Source organism: Mercenaria mercenaria, chromosome 12 (genome assembly GCF_021730395.1).
Source record: "Mercenaria mercenaria strain notata chromosome 12, MADL_Memer_1, whole genome shotgun sequence".
Taxonomy (NCBI): Eukaryota; Metazoa; Mollusca; class Bivalvia; order Venerida; family Veneridae; genus Mercenaria; species Mercenaria mercenaria.
The window spans coordinates 16,018,832-16,041,459 of NC_069372.1; the positions used below are offsets into that span (position 1 = coordinate 16,018,832).

A 22,628-nucleotide genomic window follows, 5' to 3' on the forward strand; every position below is an offset into this window, starting at 1 on the left:
TGTTATATCTTTTTTCAATAAAAATAAAATATTTTATAGAATACACAATGTGCTATATACATGGCAATAAAATACGTTATAATAACTCTACGGAGTATTGCATTTCAGCCGCCTATTAGGCAAGCCACTCCGATCTTAATAGTTATAATCATGCTGACATCCCTAATGGGGAGACGAGTCTAGAAATAGAACTCTCAACTGTATATCTAATAAATCCTTAGTGTTAGAATTTCGTTCACCATCTTTAAGTATTCATCGCATGTAATTAATTAAGGAATATGTTGAACAAATCTGAAACAAGTCATTTGCAATTAGTTTCTACAGGAATAGTAGTTACTTATCGGGAAAACGAGCCACTATCCGCAAAGGTTAAATAGATTTTGTGTAAGGCAGCTGTTGGTTTTGATAACGTTTGCTATTTTTATAAAAAAGCAACGTGTTTTTGTTTCTACAGCATTCCGAAACTAGCCCTTTCAGTTTCGATATTGATAGATTTGGTACCCAATTGCTTTCAAAGTAACTTTTGTGCAACATCGCAAAACCAAAACGTTTCTGAGGCTTTTGTTACCAAATATAGTGGCACAATAACAACTGCACTGTTAGACTTTGTGCAAAGGGAAACAAACCTTAAAACACATTTTTTTTTAACTTGAAGTGATGTCACTTTTATCAAAAGTCGATTTACACGAAACAAATCCATGTCACCCTTACTTTGTTAACCACAAAGTGATGTTTTTCTTATCAATACAAACTACTTACATGTTTTGCCAAAGGGAAACAAATGTCTTGCTAACCAAAAAAAGTGGTTTCACTTTTTTGTGTGTTCTGGTCTTTTTTCAACAATTTTTCAGTCATATAAACAAAGGTGTTTACTTGTAGCAATAAGCACAATGCCCAACTTCATAGCTCTATCTCACACGAGTATCAAGCCATAGACACTTGACATGATACCACATCCAGTCACATTATACTGATACCGGGCTGACCAGTCCTAGAGCTATCCTCTTGATGACGAGCGGAAAGCGAGGAAGCTACTAGAGCCATTCTTCACGTCTTTGGTATGTCACGGGAAGGGAGCGAATCCACGACCTACCACACTCGAGCCAGGCGCACTAACACTAAGCTACGGAAGCGGTAATGTTTAACTACATAGTCGAGTTACAAGTTTTAGAAATGGGAAACAAATGTGTTTGTCAATTTTACCTTGTTTAACAGTAGAGTGATGTCTCTTTTATCTATTTAGTCGAGTAAGGGGAAACAAATGTGTTTGTCACTCTTACCTTAAAACCACAAAGTGGTGTCTCTTTAAAGGGAAACAAATGTGTTTGCCAATTTTGCCTTGTTAACCAAAAAGTAATGTTTCTTTTATCTATATAGTAACAAGTGTAATTGTTAACCGCAGAGTGATGTCTCTTTAACTATATAGCTGAAATGCCAGTTTTGGCAAAGGGAACACTTTTCCTACTTACCATAAAGTGATGTCTTGTTTAAATCAACTAATTAATTAAACGCCAAACCAGCTTGATAGCACCTTTTTGTAGCTTTTTTATACACGAATCAAGTCAGATTCAAAAGTTTTGACTTGTTTTCAGAACAGAAAATCAGGATAATTAAATTAGATTTATAGAAAAACATGCAATACTTGTCCACATGGATTTACATTGAAATTAGTTTTTCTTGCCTATATTTTTGGCCCGATCCTAAATGTTTTTATGGCCTTGGAGAGTTTTTTTTTCAACTTTTTAACAAAAAGTTGCAAATCTGCACTTTTTATGCTTTAAACATGGTCAGTGATGTTAGAAATCAACTTACTGATGCTCTAAAGGCATAACCCCCTTATTTGTTGTATTCATTTTTTGACATAAAAATAATTTCCGAAAAGTCTCACTTAATAAAAAAAAATCCGACCTACCTACCCTAAGTTCTTTGAGCATATTACCGGAAACAAAGATTTTTTTTAGGCCTTATCGACAAATTTGGTAACGTTTTTTTTTCAACATTAGTTAAGTGAATCATAAACGTTATGGCATGTTAATTACAGTTTTACCCCCTTTTGTGTTAAAAGGTACATTTTGCTTGCGTTCTGTTGTAAGATCCGCATTTTACAAGTGCCACATTAAGGACCACAAGTCTGCATTACATAACAATAATTGGATTTTGGCCAACTTGAGCTCTGGTTTTTGTTGCTTTATACAGATGTAGGGGGATTGATATAGTGTAAAAGAAATGTATGTGGGCATACCTCTAAAACACTTTAAATGATGTTAGACAAGGGTCATAACTCTGTCCTGTATATTTCCTAGGAAGCACGTTGACGTCCGCAGACCATGTGTTTGTCTGTTTAATACTACAGTAAGAACCTATACGTACGTATATATCATTTTTGCAATAGCATAAAAACATTATATTTATAAATAGCCCACTCCTATTATTTTCTTTTTATTGTATAATTTCCGTAGAATTATTCAATCTGTTTTTGAACGTGAACATTGTGACGTCATAATCGTTGCGCTGATAACATAGAAACTTGGTTAAAGACATTAAGATTACTCTACCTTTCACTCGTGATAAATGGCTGATGATTTTTTTCTGGAGTATGAATTGCAAAAATATTGATGAGTTTACACATTGCATTATCATCCCATAATAAACGTCTATTTTATACGCGCACAAAAAATAAATAAATGCCTGACGTGTTCATAAATGTAGAAAATTCAATATAAGTTAAACATTTATTTCACCCCAACTGCTGTTGAACATGTCACAATGTAATGTTTCCTACGTATGATTACGTATTTCTGATTCAACTTTAAATTTGAGCCGCGCCATGAGAAAACCAACATAGTGCGTTTGCGACCAGCATGGATCCAGACCAGCCTGCGCATCCGCGCAGGCTGGTCTGGATCCATGCTGGTCGCTAACGGTTTCTCCAATCCCAATAGGCTTTAAAAGCGAACAGCATGGATCCTGACCAGACTGCGCGGATGCGCGGGCTGGTCTGGATCCATGCTGATCGCAAACCCACTATGTTGGTTTTCTCATGGCACGACTCATTTGTTTGAGTAAATATGTAAAAGATAGTTTTTTTTTGCACTTACGTGTTATCTAAAAGTATTCTCTTTTTTTTCATATCTTGAAGTACTGTGATGAATAAACTAAACAATAAACGTTCATAATTAAGGATAAAATACTTTGAATTTCCTGCTTGAAGCGGCCTACTGTAAAGGATTGAAACCGCCATATAAATTAACAATTTATTAATTATTGAACTTATCATTATCGAATGGATAAAGAGAAGGAAATATAGTACAGCAAAATTAATGTCATTTCAGTTATTTCAGATGATGTAACCTATGATTAAGACTTTTTCATGTTAGTTGGAAAAAAAGGCCGATGTACAAAGATGTGCAAACAATAAAATAAATGTGCACATCACTTTTGAAATCGCAACTATATGTGTGTGAACTAACTATGCTGTGACGTCACGTAAAGGCGGAGCATTCCATCGGTTATAGCGCTTGAGTGACTGTTGACCTCTGTAATAGTACTCGATCTCTGAATCTTATACCACTTGGTTTGTTGTCCTTGGAGTTTACAATTACATTCTATTTTGACGAGCTTTATGAATCCATAGCATGCCAGCATTAATTGTTACGTCATTGAGAACGATTTCACGTAATGATTTGTTTTATGTCCTCTGTTTGGTAATACCGGTAACAATTAAATTGCTTTATCTCCTGAAATTAGAACACTTCCATGCAAAAAAAAGAAGTGGTGATGTAGATACTGACCAATCATACACCTAATCTAATATCATGTGATTTTTACGCTTTAGTAAAGGAGTGCTCTATGTCCGTATATCTTAATTAAAGAGTTGCTCTAACACCCTTTCAACAAATGCAGCTTTGCCATTTTATCTTCAGGTAGAGCAGTACAACTTTAAACATGTTTGTCATTATATTTTCAGATGTTGAAAGTAAAAAACATGAATTTGCAAAAGAAATAAATATAAAATGTTATAAAAGTCTTCCAAAGTGAGCATCTACAGTATCATTTTACTTTTGAATCGATTTCAAAATGTTAACGGGGTTAATAGGACATCGTTCTAATCAGGCGACGATGTCACATATATATATTTATGCAAGCTCCGTAGCATTAGCTCCATATAACCAAGGTATATATCTTACACTCACTTTATGAGCTCTGTTTGATGATGTAGTAAATCAAATCAAAAACCAACACGTATCTTTGATTGAAATCTGTCATTTAATATCTAAATGACGAATTTGAAAACACAATTAACAATAAATGATTCTGTTACAGCATCATACATAATATGTGATAGGTGACTAATTTTATCAAGAAAAGACAAATATTAACAGTTGATATGCATCATCAAAGGTGGGGATCTAACCTTTATGCCACATACTGCAAAAACATAATAAATGGATTTCATTTATTAAGTTATTAGCAATAACCCCATCCGAAGAAAGTGAGTGTATCATTTATTTATCAACAGCTTACTCATGTGTTGTGTTACACCCTCTAACATGCAGAAATTGTAGAAAATGGTATTAACTGAGTGTTATACTGTACATAGAAACGTGCATTATATGACACAACGGTAGAAGGTATGCTGTTCTATCAGCCATCGTTATTTTTGTTGTTTTTCAAAAGTATGCATCATTTGATCATTCTAAAAATGTGAAAGAAGAAGGAAGTATAGCTTTAAATATAACATATATTGCAGTTTAATAATTCCCATCTGGGTATGAACTTTGTGGGCGTGAAGGCCGAGACTTATAAATCGCGATTTCTTCCTTAATTATAACTTTTATCAATGGTTATAACAATTATATCAATGACCCATTACCAAGTCTCACGTTAAGCCAAACAACATGTGGTGTGACCGTTGTGTTATCTGATTTAAAACCAACAGTAGCCCACTCCGACTGGACAAATGTTTGGGGAAGGCGAAATTAAAGATATCCAATGTCCATCTTTCACTAAAATATTTTAAAGTATCTTTAGATGTTTAATCCGATTGTAGAAAATCCCCCATCAAATATTTTAACTTCACTAAATGTACAAATTAATTGTGTATGTAGAGCTACATCATAACAGCTATATATTTGATTATTTTAAAAATACTCCCAGTTTTCAGTGGTAGTACATAATTATACTGTGTTTAGCTAAACATGTATTTAGTGTGTACTAAATTTAAACTTATGAATAGTACTTGCGCATTTTATTGATGTAGAAATTTTATATTTTCAATTTGTGTCTAGTATATTTTCAAAACAAATGTCAATATCTCATCATTATGACAATGTTTACTTCCATTCATGACCTCTGTAACTTGCTAGGTTCTGACATAATGTGGAAAATTAGCAAACATATACTCCGTCAATACCACTTTAAGAAAACACAGGATTATGTTCGTTTTACATTTATATACTAAATAAATAAAAATGACTACACATATGAAGATATTAAGTAATTATATAAACATTGTACATGTGGAACAAGTTCTTGCATTACTATCTTTTATTTCTATGTCTATATCGTCACCTCAGTGCAAGAAGTGGATAACTGCATTGACTTAAAGAAGCACTTATTCACTTTTTGCACTAAGGTGACGATATGTTTCGTTGTTGTTGTTTTGTTGTTGTTTTTTATTTGTTTTGTTGTTACTGTTTTTTTTTGTTTTTTTTTTGTTTTTTTTGTTTGTTTTTGCTTGTTAATTTCATGCATATTCAATCCGAGGGATTGATACATTTCATGGTCCGAAAGGGCGAGGTAAGTGCAGACTTAAATACAGGAAATAATCGTGTAGTGCCGCTATTCTTGCATCAAACTTCGCACATACACAAAAATGTTATCATATTATTGGTGATGCTTCTATTATTCCGGTACCACTATTTGCCACTATTGTGACTGTCAACATGTTTTATCCATAACAGGGAGTGTGGGTCACAAATCAGTTGCACTACCAGATGCATGTTTTGGTGCATTTAAATTGTGATTTTTAACTCTTTTTATTACAAATATAGCATTTATGATACATAACGTTTCGAAAAAGTAAAATGGAACACAGTTTCAATAATAAATTCGCTTTCGAGCTGATTTGTGTACGAACTGACCTTCTCACAAAAGCCCTATATGATTTTTTCGAGAAGTTAAGGAATATCATAGAAGTTGATACCTCTCAATATGACATCACAATATTACGCATAAAAATAACATGTAATTCATTGTATTCATGGTTATCAGCGAAAAACAAACTGTGTTTTTTTTCCTGACGTGGCGTTCGAAAGGGAGTAAACATGGGGAGTAAGGGAGTAAACAAATAGCTAGGTCGGAACTAGTCCCAATCCGTGACTCTAGTTACCTCCTCTGACGGTCCGTCCACGTAATATCAGACTGAAATGAAATGAAAGTGATAATTACGCCACGTGTTGGACTAGGTCGGAACTATGTGTGGAGAAGGCAGTGCATAATGCAGCAAAACGTAGCGTAAACTGCATTGCAAGTACTATGCTACAAAACAGGAGAATGTAATAAAAAAGTAAATAAATAGTAGATACCTATTGTTTAATTGTTTGTAAACGTATGCGCAAGAATGAATATTCCGCCCTGGCACAGGGTATTAAAAATAATATAAAAAAACATGTACTAACAGCACTTGAATTACCTTGTTCATATGTTTGGTTTCTCCCGTTAAAACATGCGTGGATTTTTGTGAAAGATGTAGTTTTCATGCAAAAATGCTTCACTGGCCACGAGTAATTAAATACGTGACGTCATCATATGGGATACGGCCTCATGAAAGCGGCTAGCCCGATAACTAGATGACGCTGCCGTCAGAGATCTATAACTGTAAATCAATGCAAAAATGAATCAATTAAAACAATGGGTAAGACAGAAAAATAATTGAGCCGTGCCATGAGAAAACCAACATAGTGGGTTTGCGACCAGCATGGATCCAGACCAGCCTGCGCATCCGCGCAGTCTGGTCAGGCTCCATGCTGTTCGCTAACAGTTTATCCAATTCCAATAGGCTTTAAAAGCGAACAGCATGGAGCCTGACCAGACTGCGCGGATGCGCAGGCTGGTCTGGATCCATGCTGGTCGCACACCCACTATGTTGGTTTTCCCATGGCACGGCTCATATTGTATTTTAGTACTGTTTGTTTTAGTTTGAAGGCCTTCTGTTATCACGCCCGTTTATTTCATATCCAAAAGAAATTATGAAACTGCGATTTATTCTTTAAATTACGTTCTAGAACTTGGGCTATACTGTGTCATTATTGTTCAAAACAATTCTACCGTTTGAACACGGTTCACATATATGACTATTGCGCATGCGTGTTCACAGGATTGTCGTCGATTATCAATGAAATAACATGATATTTTTTAAACTTCTACCCAGTTCTTTAAAAATAGTTTCTGTTATATAAAAGTAGCTCATGATGTAGTGGAAAATATGTCTTCGTAAATTTCCACTCAAGTATGGCACCGGAAGCAATTATATTTATTTTGGTGTATTAAATACAAATAAAGGATAAAAAATTGATTAGATTGGGCGTCAATGATGAAAATAGTCTATCAATCAAGTCGCTATTGAAAGAAATATGACTTATTTATCCGGGGATGACGTCATTCGTCAAACTCAAAATTGCATTCCGATATCGCCTTGTAGTTGTTGTATATGGACCGTGATGGTAGAGTATAATATAATATCTAATTAAAACCCGCTCCTCCCGTGTCATCATGATCGTCTGCAGTAACTAAACAACGGGGCTCGCTCTATATCATACATGCTTATGAATGACTGTTACGGATTATAGTACACGAGACTGAAAGTTATATATGGCAATGAGAAGTGGTACTTATGATTAAATGAAATATTTGTTTGTTACAAATTTACTTGACTGACGTTGGCCAAAAATGATAACAGAATTGATTATAATTTTTAAATAGTTCAGCACTAGTATAGGAAATAATTATTGAACCAGGATTCAGGAAAAGTCGGTGAATTTTGGGGCTTGTCAGACTCCCTGAAGTGATATTCGAAACATTTCGTTGCCATTGGTTTTTTCTTTTAATACGATTTACTAAAATTTTCCACAGCCATCCTCTTTTGGAATTTTTTTCATAAAACCAGAAAATCAGGGCTTCCGTCTACGAAAAGTATTTAAAAGAAGCGAAAAAGAAAAAAATTATGCATTGTCTAAGGACGAAAAGAAAACATCCACTGATATCAAAATAAGAAATATGACAACTAAACTGCTAGCATTGAAGGTATGTAGAATTTATTTATTTCTAATAATGCTCTCCTTTTACTAGCGATGGGTTTGCTATGCTTCACATATTGCTCATTTATTGACCATCTCCGAAGCAAAAAAAGCTTAAAATCTAATAAAATTAAATCCGTGCGTATGCTACCTTCGTTGCAAAATTAATAAAAAAAAAAATAACATTTTTTCTTAATCGCAAGAAGTTCTAATACTACCACAATGTCAGTCTTCCCGTGCTTTGGCATTAATGTTACAATTTTTGTTTCTTCTCGAGTCTATTCAATGTTACAGTATTATAAAGTTCGGTTACGTTATTGCTGAGGGGCATGAGAGGTGCTGCATTCTTATTACCTTTCATAACCGGCTTGATAAATACGAGTGTCAGCTATATTATTTTGCTCAGTTGCATTATATTCTACCGAAGGATCATTTACCTTTACAACAGCAGAAGTCGCCCCGTATCTGTTGTCGTTTCATTCTTATCCTTTATGATAGTGAATTTCATTCAATTTTGTTGATCAAGCGTTCGGCTGTATGCTAGTGCTAAGGGGTTGGACAGAGTCTGCTGTTTTGCTTGTTTGCGTTTCCAAAAGAGTTTCTTGTAGATTTTATTTACATGTCACAACGTAAAATTAGCCCCATACTTGGACTTACTGTTGTAATTGTTTCAGACATTTTGGAATCGTGAAGTTTATTTAATGTTATTGCATGACTATTTTTTTTTTTTTTAAAAAAAAAACGTTAATTAGTAAGTGTATGTTGCACGTTTATTCCATTTGTATTTTTATAACATTTAAGTAAAATTTAGAAGCAGTCGATTGCTACGTTTAGGGAGACTTAAGAAGCGTTTAGCCGAGAAAACAGCGATAAAAATGGCTGTTCCAAGTCATCTTTGCGTCTCCAATTTATATTACTCGTTTAATAAGTATAAGGTTTTTAATGACAGTGATAAAGAGCTATCAGAACTTTAACGTTTGAGCTATTCATAAAATCGTACTTTGAGTTGCTTACCAAAGAGAAAACAGATAGATGAATACCCGTAAGACTTCGCACTATGAAGTTGTGCAACTCTCACTAATGCATTTTGAAAATGATTAAAAATGTTTTGGCACCTGAATACAAATAATATAGGTACTTTTTAATATTTCAAAAACTCTTGTGCTAATGATTTAACTGCATATAAAATTACACAATCATGACTTTTAATTATTTCTAACTATTTGTTGCAACATCATACTCATAGACCATAACTCTTTCGGTCACTGTTAAATGATACCATGAACTACACACATAAGTACTATCGTAAGACCAATTCAGTAAAAAAATAATTTTTTTTTCTAATTTTACAAAAAAATATATGAATGTACAGCATTGAGTAAGATCTAAATCATAAGACAGAAATTCATTGCATATTGATCTGAAATTCAATGAAAATTCGTTTATATGAGTCAGAATTCGTTATTCGTCTTAATTGCATGAAAATAAGAATTACAAGGCCAGTTGGCTTGCTATACACGATCATTTTCTGCTTAGGGTCGTAAATTTCCCGCGCTGTTATCTACTATAACCTCTGTTGGACTTTAAAACGGAATTTGTTATAAAAACGGGTATAAAAAGAGTCATACGATGACTGGTGGCAAAAAAAAAAAAATGAGAAAACTCGCTTTTTAAATTGTTTCTAACACTAGAAGCAATTTGCGTTAGAGGACTTCAAGTAATTGCGTTTGTTCTCTACTGTTTATATTGTACGCATCTATCTTGATAATATTATCCTCTTGTTTGACAAACATGACAATGTTCGGATCACCTTATATAACAAACAGATCTGTACTGTAAGGACAAGCGATTAATACAGCTTACATAGCAATTTTAAAAGGTACTTGAATTTAAGCAATGACGTACAACGCGTGGAAATTATATACTTTGTAACAAGTACTGAATGGTTTTAAAAACCATGTTTTGGCCCGCTCAAACATAAACAGTAGTATTTTTATGTTGACAAACTAATTGATACGTGATTTCAAACATTCCGATCCTCGAACGTTTGAGAAATAGAGAGAAAAGAATTCATGTAGCCTCTGATCAGACAATAGTTATATTGACTAAATTTGTCTTAAAGAGATATGAACGGACTCGATCAAACCGATTTTGCATTTATTCATTTATTTTTTAACCCTTCTCCTATATTTTATTCACTATGACAACAGTGTTTAAGTACCGTGTGGCGGACCTAAAAAGATTGCTTAGAAATAAAGTTTATAAAACGATTCTTTGGAAGCGCAGAACGTGACCACGCAAAATAGTGGTAGACACTGATTGAGCTTACTGAGGTAAATGAAATTTGCAACACCTCTCACGCTCCCTCAGCACCGGCTTTAAGCGTATCTTCATTGTACATATTGAATGGACTTGATAAAGAGCCCCAGTAGCGGGTACAGACATCTTACAGAATTATTTCTTTTTACATGATGTTGAGATCAAATTAATTCTGATTATCATTTTATTACAAAGACATCCAGTATTGTTAGGTGTAGTTTTAAATCAATGTATGTATGCAGACGTCGATATCCCTGGTCACCATGATTAGGCATAATTAAGTTTTGGTAAATGACTTTTAAATGATCCGTGTTGTTATGTGTTCACGTTGGTAGGATTCATTACATTGTTGGTGGGTGGTTATGAAGATAAATGTGATTTATTTCACACCCATGCCACGAATAGGGTATGGTAGTATCTAAATGTATTCATTCTACAAGACAACTCTGGTATTAATTTCAATTTTACCACCGATAATTATAACTAATAACTTATTAATATAAAATACCTTGTCTCATTACTTACTACAGGTGGAGCCTGTCTTATCTGAATGAAAATTTAAAAAAAAATGTATAAGAAGAAAAGTGGGCTATACTATGATAGAAAAAAATATATATGTATAATAGTCTTTATTTTTCAGTAAAGAATTTCGTAAAATGAGACGAAGACCTCTTGAACTAAAACATTTTGAATAGTACGTTTCTTAATACCTTTTTAAAGAGACGACACACATTTATAAGGAATGTCTGTTTTATCTACTAGTAATATTAATTGTATGCAACGTTTTGTTATAAAAACTGTAATAATGATGGTGATTGTTTTTCAGTTTGTAAATTTTGCATTTACCTTATTTGTAATGCACTCTATATCCCATTTTTATACATATTTCAGGTATTTCTGCTCACAATTATATTTAGAAAGTCTGTATGCTTCATGTTTGGTGACAAATCTGGTGTACCCTGGAGCTGGAGCACGTTATGGAAAAGGATGAACACCCGTGACAACCACTTAAACTTTAAGTCCAGCTGTCCCTGGGAGTACGTCATGGATAAAAACACACAGGAATATAAACCTCAGTTGTTGTCAATACATGAAAAATGGTGTAGGACATGTTGTATAGACTTAAATCAAAGTAACGCAACTCATCTGATCATTAATCCTAATGGACAGTGTAGTGAGATTAAGGCTTATATGCCGTGCAGTGGTAAAAGAGCCGTTGTAGGGTACACATGTACTTATGCCGTTAATATACCAACTTACAAACGTAATGAAGGAGTCGGACCTATTGTTAACAGTGGCTTAAGAGATATGCAGACTACTCCTAAACCTTTGAATGAACATGCTGGCAGCAGTACATGGGATGGGAAAACAAGTATGAAGACGCCAGTGACATACACTAAAGAAGAAAGTGCAAAGAACGAAGGTGATTTTGATAAAGGACAAAATGACAAAAACAACGCTGCGGCGCATCAACATGGAGTGCCACAATATCTCAGTAATGCTCAATTTCGATACCCTCAATTTTTACAAAACAATTTTGCTCAATTCCGTCCAGGGTTCTTAAATGGAATGGGTATGCAAATGAGGCAGCAACAGATGATACCCATGCTTGTTCAATCGCAAAGAAAAATGGATCCCAAAGTGACAGAAACACCAGAGGAAATAATTGAATACTTTGACGGAGATTCAAACAGTGAGTTTCTAGGTGCTGAAGATACTCAAGATAAACGGCAAACTGAACAAGGTGGAAACGAATCAACGGATGATCAGACTGGATAAAGGTTAAATGAACTTGATGCAGTGTTTTACTAAAGAACGATAACTTATTGTGCAATGTCTTTCAGAATCACGACGAAAAAGCATGAATGTTAAGTGTTGTCAAAGATTAAAACCAGATATGTATCACAATAATTTCAACAATTTTATGTTGCTACTTATATTTGCTGCAGATGGGATAGAAATATATAAACATAAATGTACACTTATTTGAAAATTTTGTATTATTCAAAAAGTTTTTAAAAGCTGACAATGACTAAAGGTTCTTATTAAAAAGATGGAATTTGATATTTTAGCATAATAGACTGTTTTCAATTTACAATGCATTAAACTGCTATGAACTATATATGAAAATGAAAACAATTGTGAAATGATTCCTTCACGATCTCTTTTGTTTCGCACTAGCTGAATTTAGACCCCCACTCCACCCCCAAATGTATGAATAGATATGATAGATTACATATGTATACATGAAAGAGTAAAAGCAGGATGCACGAGCTGAGAATGAGTTGTATGTAATTATGAAATGTGAGTTACTTCATAAGGTTACTGATTTTTAACATAGCTCCTCTTGGAGGAAATATTATACTAGTGGTATGATAACGCTGTTGTTATGTGTCTATGTGTTGATCTGTAAAATATCAGATAATGTTTATAAGTTTCTTATAGTTCTTTTTGATGTTTATTATTATGAAAAAGGGTAATTCTAGCTACAAAAATTCGGATCCCCTCTCTCAGTTCTAGTGTGTTTAGTTCTATCCATAGTCTTTTCGTTTAGAATTTGTTCATAATTTTAACCAGGGGCCATTCACCGCTTTTCATGGCATTTCACTGTGGTGTATTATTAAAGGAGCCATGTACATCTTTGTGGCTGTCTCTAAATTGTAACAATTGCAAATGCTGAATTCTGCTCAACCTGACCCTTGGTTGCAATGATTTTAGCCTGTATTTCCACTACCGTCCACGAACAAGCTCAATCAAACTGAGGCTGCGACATTTTCATTTTTGTCATATTGGGCGACCTGCAGGTTTCCACGCTTTCTGTTTGTAATGTATCGGTCAATTTAATTTTGATTCATGTATTTATTTAAACTTACACAAAGCCAAACTGAATGATAATATACTATATTTTATCTATTTTATCCTTATCACGTCTGCTGAGTATGTAATATGATGAGACAAAAATAAAGAATAAACTATTTTTATGTTTGCAATTATGAATCAATTAATATATAAAACAAACTCTGAAAACATACATACATGTGTTATAAGAAATATTGTTTAACATTCTTAATACATAGTGGACTTTTTAACTGTTTCGTTTCTGTTTTTATTCTGGCAGATTTATAGAATAAAAAAAATATACTTTTTTGTTGTAACTGAAAATTGAAATATTTGCTTTTTCGTTGTCAGTCAGTTATAATTAGAACTGGCTACTTCGTTAAAGGTATCCTGTGCCCATTATTCGATAAATTAATTCACAATTGAAATAGATTTATACCTAGAAATGCCTCATCAAATATATATTCACCTTGCCTAAATATGTCAACTTGTATCTGTAGAGCTGCAATGACAAAGAAATGTTATCTAGTAACAACTGTTTATTTCAAAAACATCCATATTCTTTACTTATATACGCACACGTGAAGCATTTTAAACCTAGCATACGGTACTGTATACAGTCACACAAACACGTTTATTCTATGTTACCATATATACCTTTGATTTATTGTTGAACTTTTAAAATATGAATATTGAGCATAATATATCTTTACCATTACTATATATTATATTATGACATTTAGTTAAACATTTTTGTTTATAGAAAGCTAGACCGGTAAGGTAGACTTCATTTTGAGTGCATATGCTATTTAATGCCAAATAAAATTTCTGTTCTGTTCTGTTCAAAGTAGTGTTCTACTTTGATTATAAACCTCAACTTGTGAATAATAAATGTCAGGCTGTAGATATTGCCAAAACATGTCTTTTATCGTTATATTTATTTTTATCACGTTATTCTTGTGTCCAGACTTTCGTTGACATAGGAATAATTATAATATCATTTCTAAACGGTTTTCAATGACATGTTGTTATAGATGAATTGATATCCTAAATTTTAGAAGCACAACAAGAGTATCATGTTTTATTTTTTATTGATGACATGAATGATTTAAATGACGATTATCATATAGCATTTGACGTCAATAAATCTCAAAAACACCTTTCTTTGTAGCAACCGTCGTAGTCAGGACAGAGTTATCTTCCGTACTTCATTCCGAAGCCGCCTGAAAACAGAAAGCAAGGGACATAATTCATACAAACAACAACAAAATTACTTTTTCGCCTTTTGTTTTGTTTTGTTTTTATATTTATTACTCCTTATTACTCAAGTTTTAACAGGTAATATTGATCAGAAAATATAATGCTTTTGACTGAAACAGTTTAAGATTTTAGGTTATTAATGAGGCAATGACCTGGTTTTTCCTTAAAGCTACATTTAATATCTGTACAGTAACAGTAGGATGGTATGTTTTGTTTAGTTTGAAGTTAGTCAATATCAAAGTTAATGTCACATTCTTTGTCAGGAATGAATGTCAAAATGTTGTGTTACATTATGTTCATTAAAACTGTTGTAGTTCTTCATACTGTATTCATTGTAACTATAGCCTTTGAAAAACTAATATGAAATAATGAGCATAGAGTTATTTTGTATGTATGATATAAAATGTTTTATAAAGCAATCAATAATAAGCCAATGGAGGTTTTTTGACGTTATTTAAAAGCGACCTTACATTATTTATATCTTATTTATTTTCATAAGGAAATATTTTTTTCAGTATCTGCAGCGTGGCAGCTTCAAAAATAAACTATAAGGCCATACAAAACATGCCAAAATTGCAGACAAAATAATGAAGTCAGTCTTTATATAATCGATATACTCTCCGAGTAATAAAACTGAAAGCAATATAGATTTGTCCACTCTCATTGGACAAAAAATTCCCTTTGGTTATAAAAGCACAATAAGAACCTCTGTTTGAAAACCATTTAAACTGAATTCAATGCCCAAGGCATTATGTCCCATTTCGCATATGAGAAAACCAACATAGTGGCTTTGCGACCAGCAGCTGGTCTGGATCCATGCTGTTCGCTTTTAAAGCCTATTGCAATTAGAGAAACTGTTAGCGAACAGCATGGATCCTGACCAGACTGCGCGGATGCGCAGGCTGGTCTGGATCCATGCTGGTCGCAAAGCCACTATGTTGGTTTTCTCATGGCGTAGCTCATATAATCTCTTAACCTACCAATCAATTAACATGCAGGTTCGAATCAGTATCATGTCAAAATTCGGCTATAATGGCTCAACCTAAGTTACAACTTACTAAACGATATGGTTTAATACTGTGTCTTGTCGGATTTCGCCTAAAATCGCTTAACCTACCAACTTACTAAATGGCATGGTTCGATACAGTATTTCGCTTATAATCGCTTGATCTGCCAGTTTACTTAATGACTAGTATGTGACAAAGTGTTCGGTCCATGTTGCTGTCAAAGTTGGTTTGTTCCCTCTATCAACAGCAACAAAGTTACCGCTACTTAGACGATCCATTTTATGAAAATTATAGGAATTTCGTTAATATTTTCCTGCGTTACATTCTTTTTAAGTGTGAGAATTAGAATCTATGCAAAAAGAATCTAAAGATATAGGTACATTGGGACACCTTCATTTAGTTCTTTTCATCAACATTTTCAAAATTTCCAGAATATTATTAAGGTTATTCCGCATCGTTCTTTTTCCACATCCTTGAATTAGCAACGGATAACTGTGTGGATGACGGTTTCAGGGCAAATGCCTGAAACTAACCAAATTACCTTTTGGAAAAACCTTTCTGCAGGGAACTAGATGCTATTTGGGATTGTTTGAAGGGAAAAAATGAGGATAAGAGGAGAGATAATATCTGTCATGCCTTCTACCCAGTAACTATAAAGCCAAATCTACTTCTATTTCCGGTTATATTAGGTGTTTTTGTACCACATTTGAGCAGGTTTTTGGATTATTATACGTCTGTTTTTGGCAACATTCCAATGTTGTCGCCACCTGCTACGACCACATGACCTTCAGTCGGATCATCTGCTGACGTGGCGACAATCATGACGTCGTCCCCAGATGATGACGTCATGTACACAGGTGCAGGTCCTACATCTCCACTGGATATAACAGTCACAGGCTGAGGTGGCTCGTGCACATAATAATGTTTTGATGACATGGCTGTGGCATCATCGTAGATACCCTCAGACATTCTGGCTGGGTCGTCTGGTTAATTAACACGTTGTATTAAACAACAAAATGTCTATGTACATGGAACGTTCAAATATGACCATGTTGTTTAATCGTTAAAATGACAGTATCGTTTAACTTCACTGTAAGCAGCCAATCAGCAACCAGATTATCATTTATTTGATAGATATGGGGTTGCTAATGGTTACCTTCAGTTTTACTTTTTATAACTATAAGCTCTAAAGGGTTAGAGACCACTTATTGACCTTCTAATAAATTAAGTTATTGCTTTCACTTTGCTGTGCTCCAATGCTGCAAAACTTTATTTCATTATAAGATCAATAAATGATCTAAACATATGATTGATATATAATTTGCTCTTAGCTGTCATTCATCGGATTATTTCTCTCTTTGTCCTCTTAAATGTAATGCGTAGCCGTCCACGCCCTCTGGCCTCTGGTTAAGAAGTGCTAAATGATACTCCATTCAATTTCGTATTCAGATGTAGACCGTTTTGTATAATATCAGGTATGTTAGAATGTTTTTAAACACACACCTCTAAATTATTGCTCATTCCTTTTGTATTTGCTGTGGACGTTTAGTTGGGCAGGATTTCGTAAAGTGCAGAATCATTTAAACAGAATTCTGAATCTAAAATGTATTATTTGACGTTGAAAAATATCCACCTCAAAAACAACAGCAGAGATAAGAGACGGCCTTTTTTGCAAACCATACTTTTTTGAAAGCGTGTGTCATTTATACTGGTACGACAAATAGTTCCTGCTTTTTGTATTTCTAGCTGATAAATACAAATGTGGAGTAAGAAACTGTTGGTAATACTTTGCAATCGCATTGTGAAAACACTATCTTATTTGTACAAATAGGGAAAAACAGTGGATCTAAGTCCAATAAAAGTCGCGGTTTTCAGTTGGGTAGTCTTTTGTGCATTTTAATCATGTTTCACCTATAAATGTAATTGTAATCGCCCAAACGGATTTGATTAAGCTATCATATAATAATAATAATAATAATAATAATAATAATCATAATCATAATAACAACAACAACAACAACAACAGTAGAACACAATAATACTTCAGAAAATAATTAACTAAGTTCCAAGATATGTTTACATCTAACGGATGAAGTTTACGCTCGGGAATTTGGGAGCTTAGTATCAACCCTAATCAAGTAAGGGGAGTGTGAAGTTCCAGTCAATTTCCATAATGAATGCTAAACTGTGCATGCATGTGTTCTATATATGTTTCGTAGAAGGTATCATGAATGATTCTGCTACAGAAGATAAATAATATTTCTGAAATTTTAGAGTTGGAATTTTTTGTCTTTGCCATATATGATAATTGTACGAGATAGATCGTAAATATAGATTTCAAGTTATAACACATTTGCAAAAACGGGTTTCCAACACTAAATATTTTATTAATTCTCCATTTGCTAAATTATTTGGAACTAAACCATAAAGATGGTAAAGAGCTCTGCATTATCTGCATTTGTGAAAAGTTACTAAAATACAAAAATGTACGTTTTCTTCCAAATAAATGTGCCTAAACAAAAGAACGGGAAGAATACTACGCCTTTGTTGACACAGGAACTATAAATGTTTGGGAACTCAGTATATGTTTGTAAAGGCCTAATTTTATCGAATAATATGAAATAATGTATCCTTACCTCTCCCTCCGTTAATGTTCCTCATATTTGTATTCAGTATGTTCATGCCATTAATGTTCATGCCATTCCAGTTACGGTTCAGTCCGTTCATGTTGGAATTTAGACCATTCCAGTTGTTCATGTTAGAATTCAATCCATTCCAGTTGTTGTTGTTTCCATTCCAGTTGTTGTTGTTTCCATTCCAGTTGTTCATATTGGAATTCAGTCCATTCCAGTTGTTCATATTAGAATTCAAGCCATTCCAGTTATTCATATTAGAATTCAAACCTGAAATAAATGCCAAATTTTATTTGTTCAAAAGTTGACACGTTTTCTTCAAACAGTTCCTTCACATATCAATACAGTGTTGTATAGTGTTCACACAAAGCAGATTGAAAAATGTAGATGTCTTCATTAAACATAAAGTCTTATATAAATTATTGGTCTACCTGTCATTGAAATTTTAACAATAGAAGTGAAACCGATTTGAACAATAAGATTTACGCAAACATAGTTATAGAACCGCTTAAGCGAGATAAAACATTCAGTGGTTTTGCTCCGGCGGTAATGTTATAGAACTTTGTTTTGTATCAGCTGCAAGCTGTGTAATGTTACTTACCCCAGTTACTGTTCATATTCATGTTCAGTCCGTTAGAGTTTTGTCCCAGAGCCACAGCAAGAGCCACGCTCATACATACAGCAACAGCGGATACCTTCATTCTGAACCTGAAGGAATAACAGTATCAAACAAAGAGTTTTTGTTAGTCTTATATTCTCTTCATGTATTTTTAAGAAAGGTTAAATGATGAAGATATTATTCAAAAATAGTTTAATACCAGAGTGGCTACAAACTGATTTTGCCTTCTACACAACTATTTCAGCACTGTTCTAATATTTAAAATCAGTTAACGAAATATAAAAAAAAAAACTTTTAATGTTAACAACAGTCATTATATTCTTCATCTGCAAACTTTAAGGCAAGGTAAGATACAAGGCAAGATTACTTGCTTCAACTAACATGAAGTGTTAGATCTTTTTTTAAAAAAAATAAAAGAGAACAAGTATCATTCACTTACCTAATATCTGAGCAGTAGCTATAAATCCAGATGCAAGGAGAGAGAAAGCTGCGAATGGTGCAGGTTTAACTCCATATTTATAACGATAAAAATGTGTCATGTTAAGTGCAAGGCATAAAAAATATGTAAACACGTGTAAAATATGATTTGATGTTGACGATGACAATAAGTTGACAATACATGAACAATGAAAACGTAAATAAAAAACTGAAAGTATCAACATTTAAGTACTTATTGACACGAAACGGTAAAAATAAACACGACAAGGAAGTGACATTTAACGTGACCTCCACAGTATTCGCCAGTTTAAGACTTTTCCGTTTTGTCAAGGTGTAAAACAAGGCGCCCCATTTACACCAAGGTTGTTTTATTGTTTAATTATTAGTTATTAATTACCGTTGATAACTAGAACGAGAGCAAGGAAATGTTCTACATAATAAGCAGTGAGAAAATATAAGTCCTGTCAACATTTGACGAAGAAATTATGATAATATCAAACAATTCCTCTATGTAGTTGAAATATAATTTTCAATTTAACGGCCTTTATGTCTGAGGCTGTGAGTGATGCCCGTTATTGTGAGAATTCTTGAACAGAAATGATCCAAGTGGCTTTCATTTGTCTGCGTACTAAATAAAAAGAATAGTTCTGGCTCGTAAATCTTGAATCTAGTAAAGGGCTCTGCTGAAATGTCACAAAAAATATAATTTTCTTATAAAAAATCAAAATAACTTTGAAAGAATGGGAATAACAATTACCATTTAAATATCAACATCAGTCAATATAAAATCTACACGGCCTTTATTTTATGCTAAAACATATTAAGCAGCTGCCCGTTTAGATGATGCGCATATTATATGACTTTCAATATTACACGTGGACTTATACACCCAGAGCGATAAAAGCAGGTTGTGATAAACAATAGATTCAGTAATATTATCCACTACGTTTATTAATATTTAAGCCAATATATTAATCTTTATTTACGTCTCATTCATGTACAATATCACAGTATAAAATTACATTTCAATACATAAATAAAATTAGTACATAACCGTTCAAATTTGAATGTCGCATTAATTAACTTTACTTATCCATAACTATGTGTTATGTGTAAATTGATATTGTAATATTTTGTGATAGTCTCTTAAAGTTCAAATTTGAACGGTCATGTAATATGTGATATTGTACATGACTGAGACGTAAATAAAGGTTAATATATATAATATATATATTTAAACTAATGGCAATTATATGAGAAAATATTCATTGAAATCAAGATTTAACAAGAAATATAACTATTGTTTGTTCATAACAAAAGAATGCGGCAGCGTCATAAATAAAGGCATTATAAGCCTTTAACTGATATAGGTAAATATAAAACTTTTCTGATATTTGTTTCCGTTAAGTATTAAGCCTTATTATCACGGCATCAGAAGTTTGTCTGATAATTGCATAATGATTTATTATAATCAGTCTACAATAACTAGATACTGTCTTTTTCAACAATTCATAAGCTTTTGCCAGTATTTCCGATCTTTTGCATTATATTTAATGTATGCCTTGATTTCTAGATATCTTAACATTTAAGCAGAAATGAATGACCTAAAGAAAGCGCTGTTTATTTGATGACTGATGTCAAATTGCCGGATGAAGTCAGTTGTGATGATTTTCTAAATACAAACATTGATGTTATTATTTATTTATTTATTTGGGTTTTACGGCCTACCAACACAGTATAGGTTATATGGCGCCAAACAGGACTACAAATTTTGGTTCCACATCTCATTTATATCGAAATAAAAACATGAGGTATGGAATCAAAATTTGCATACCTGCTGGAATCACAGAGTTACTGCAAAACCAAGTGTTAAGACTCTATTAGTCGCCTCTTACGATCATGCAAGGGTAAGGCAGTGGTTCCAATTCTTTTCATACACAGATTGTTCCAGAACCACATGGGGCTGATGTTATTAAATCTGTCGATACTGATATTATTAATCTGTCGGTACTGATATTATTACATTAAGACGCTTTACTCTTGTTATTTATAGTTAACTTCTTATTTCAAAAACCACCAATTAAAAAAAAGTACAGGGAAATTACTAGGAATAAAATTAAACATATACCTGACACTAAAGTAAGACTTAGTCCGTTCTGATTTGTCAGTTTGCAAACAAACCCAAGAAGGACTTTTTTTCAAAATTCAACCTATTTTTACTGCGTTTACGTTTATTTTATTATACATTTTGACAATATTAGCTACATTGGATGTTTATTGAAAAAGCTTCATGAGACGGTGTCCTCCCGCCATACCTACGATGTAAACAGTGGGTCATTTCACTCGCGTGAAATATACTCAAATAGAGTACCACTACTGATATGCTTGCGGTCCGTTATTTAAGTGGAACTAAATAAAATATTGTTATTGGATTTACACGTTTCGATTTATAGAAAACGATGTACGCCATAATGCTACCATGGAAGTTGATGGGAAAGCAATTGGTGGCCAGTAATTTTAAACGCCACCTATTATCTAGTAGGCCATTTTGTATTTGATATTTTTAAGTAGAAGTAATATACATTGTAGTTTATAAATGTATGTTGACTACTATTATAAACGTATTTCCCTCCTTTGTACAAAACCAGACACGTACATGTTTATACATCTTTTATATATTTCAGTATGTTTATATGTTATGGCTCACTGTTATGTACTACATGAATTGAGTATTGAATAAACTTGTAAACTTGTGAGAGAAAAAAAAAGAACGTAAGTATAGTTTGCAGCAGAAAAGGTTACTGGTTGAAATATTTTTTTTTTTTGCTATTTTGCATATAGTCAGTTTATCAATATATCATTCCGATAGGCTAAGAAGTCCGGCATAACACTTAAAGAAGAGTGCTATCAACAAAACAATGAACGAAGCTTAATGTCAAATATTCTTAAACAGGCGGAGATGGTTACGTGGCAGTATTATATTAGCAAATATGACATATACGTAAAGTTAAATGAATTTGGTCAGCTATATAACGTGAACAAAATTGCAGAGTCAAATTAAGAATTGTCTAACACACCTCGTATATGATATTACGAAAATTATAGATAACTCAGTTTACTGGATACAAAATAAAAATATATTTATCTTGCATGTTTTGTCAAATAGTTGACCTCTTTATGTCGTTAAAAGTCAGTTTCTTCTTTGTTTTGGTTTTTA

General features: G+C 33.2%; 1 protein-coding gene across 1 annotated transcript; it reads right to left on the reverse strand.

Moving 5' to 3' along the window:
• Window positions 1-14,528: 14,528 nt before the first annotated feature.
• LOC123534868 (putative uncharacterized protein DDB_G0289263) lies at window positions 14,529-19,685 on the reverse strand. The gene is made up of 5 exons (XM_045317324.2): window positions 19,413-19,685; window positions 18,956-19,062; window positions 18,358-18,624; window positions 16,423-16,704; window positions 14,529-14,677 (listed from the first exon to the last, which is right to left on the reverse strand). The coding sequence occupies exons 2-4, from the start codon at window positions 19,053-19,055 to the stop codon at window positions 16,448-16,450; spliced, it is 624 nt and encodes a 207-aa protein (XP_045173259.2). The 5' UTR covers window positions 19,056-19,062; window positions 19,413-19,685; the 3' UTR covers window positions 14,529-14,677; window positions 16,423-16,447.
• Window positions 19,686-22,628: the final 2,943 nt, after the last annotated feature.

Excerpts from the sequence above, each read along its gene's own strand:
- LOC123534868 (XM_045317324.2), bottom strand. The coding sequence starts at position 19,055 with ATGAAGGTATCCGCTGTTGCTGTATGTATGAGCGTGGCTCTTGCTGTG. Across the intron at positions 18,625-18,955 it reads GAATATGAACAGTAACTGGG|GTTTGAATTCTAATATGAAT; the intron begins GTAAGTAACATT and ends CATTTATTTCAG. Across the intron at positions 16,705-18,357 it reads GAACATTAACGGAGGGAGAG|ACGACCCAGCCAGAATGTCT; the intron begins GTAAGGATACAT and ends TTAATTAACCAG.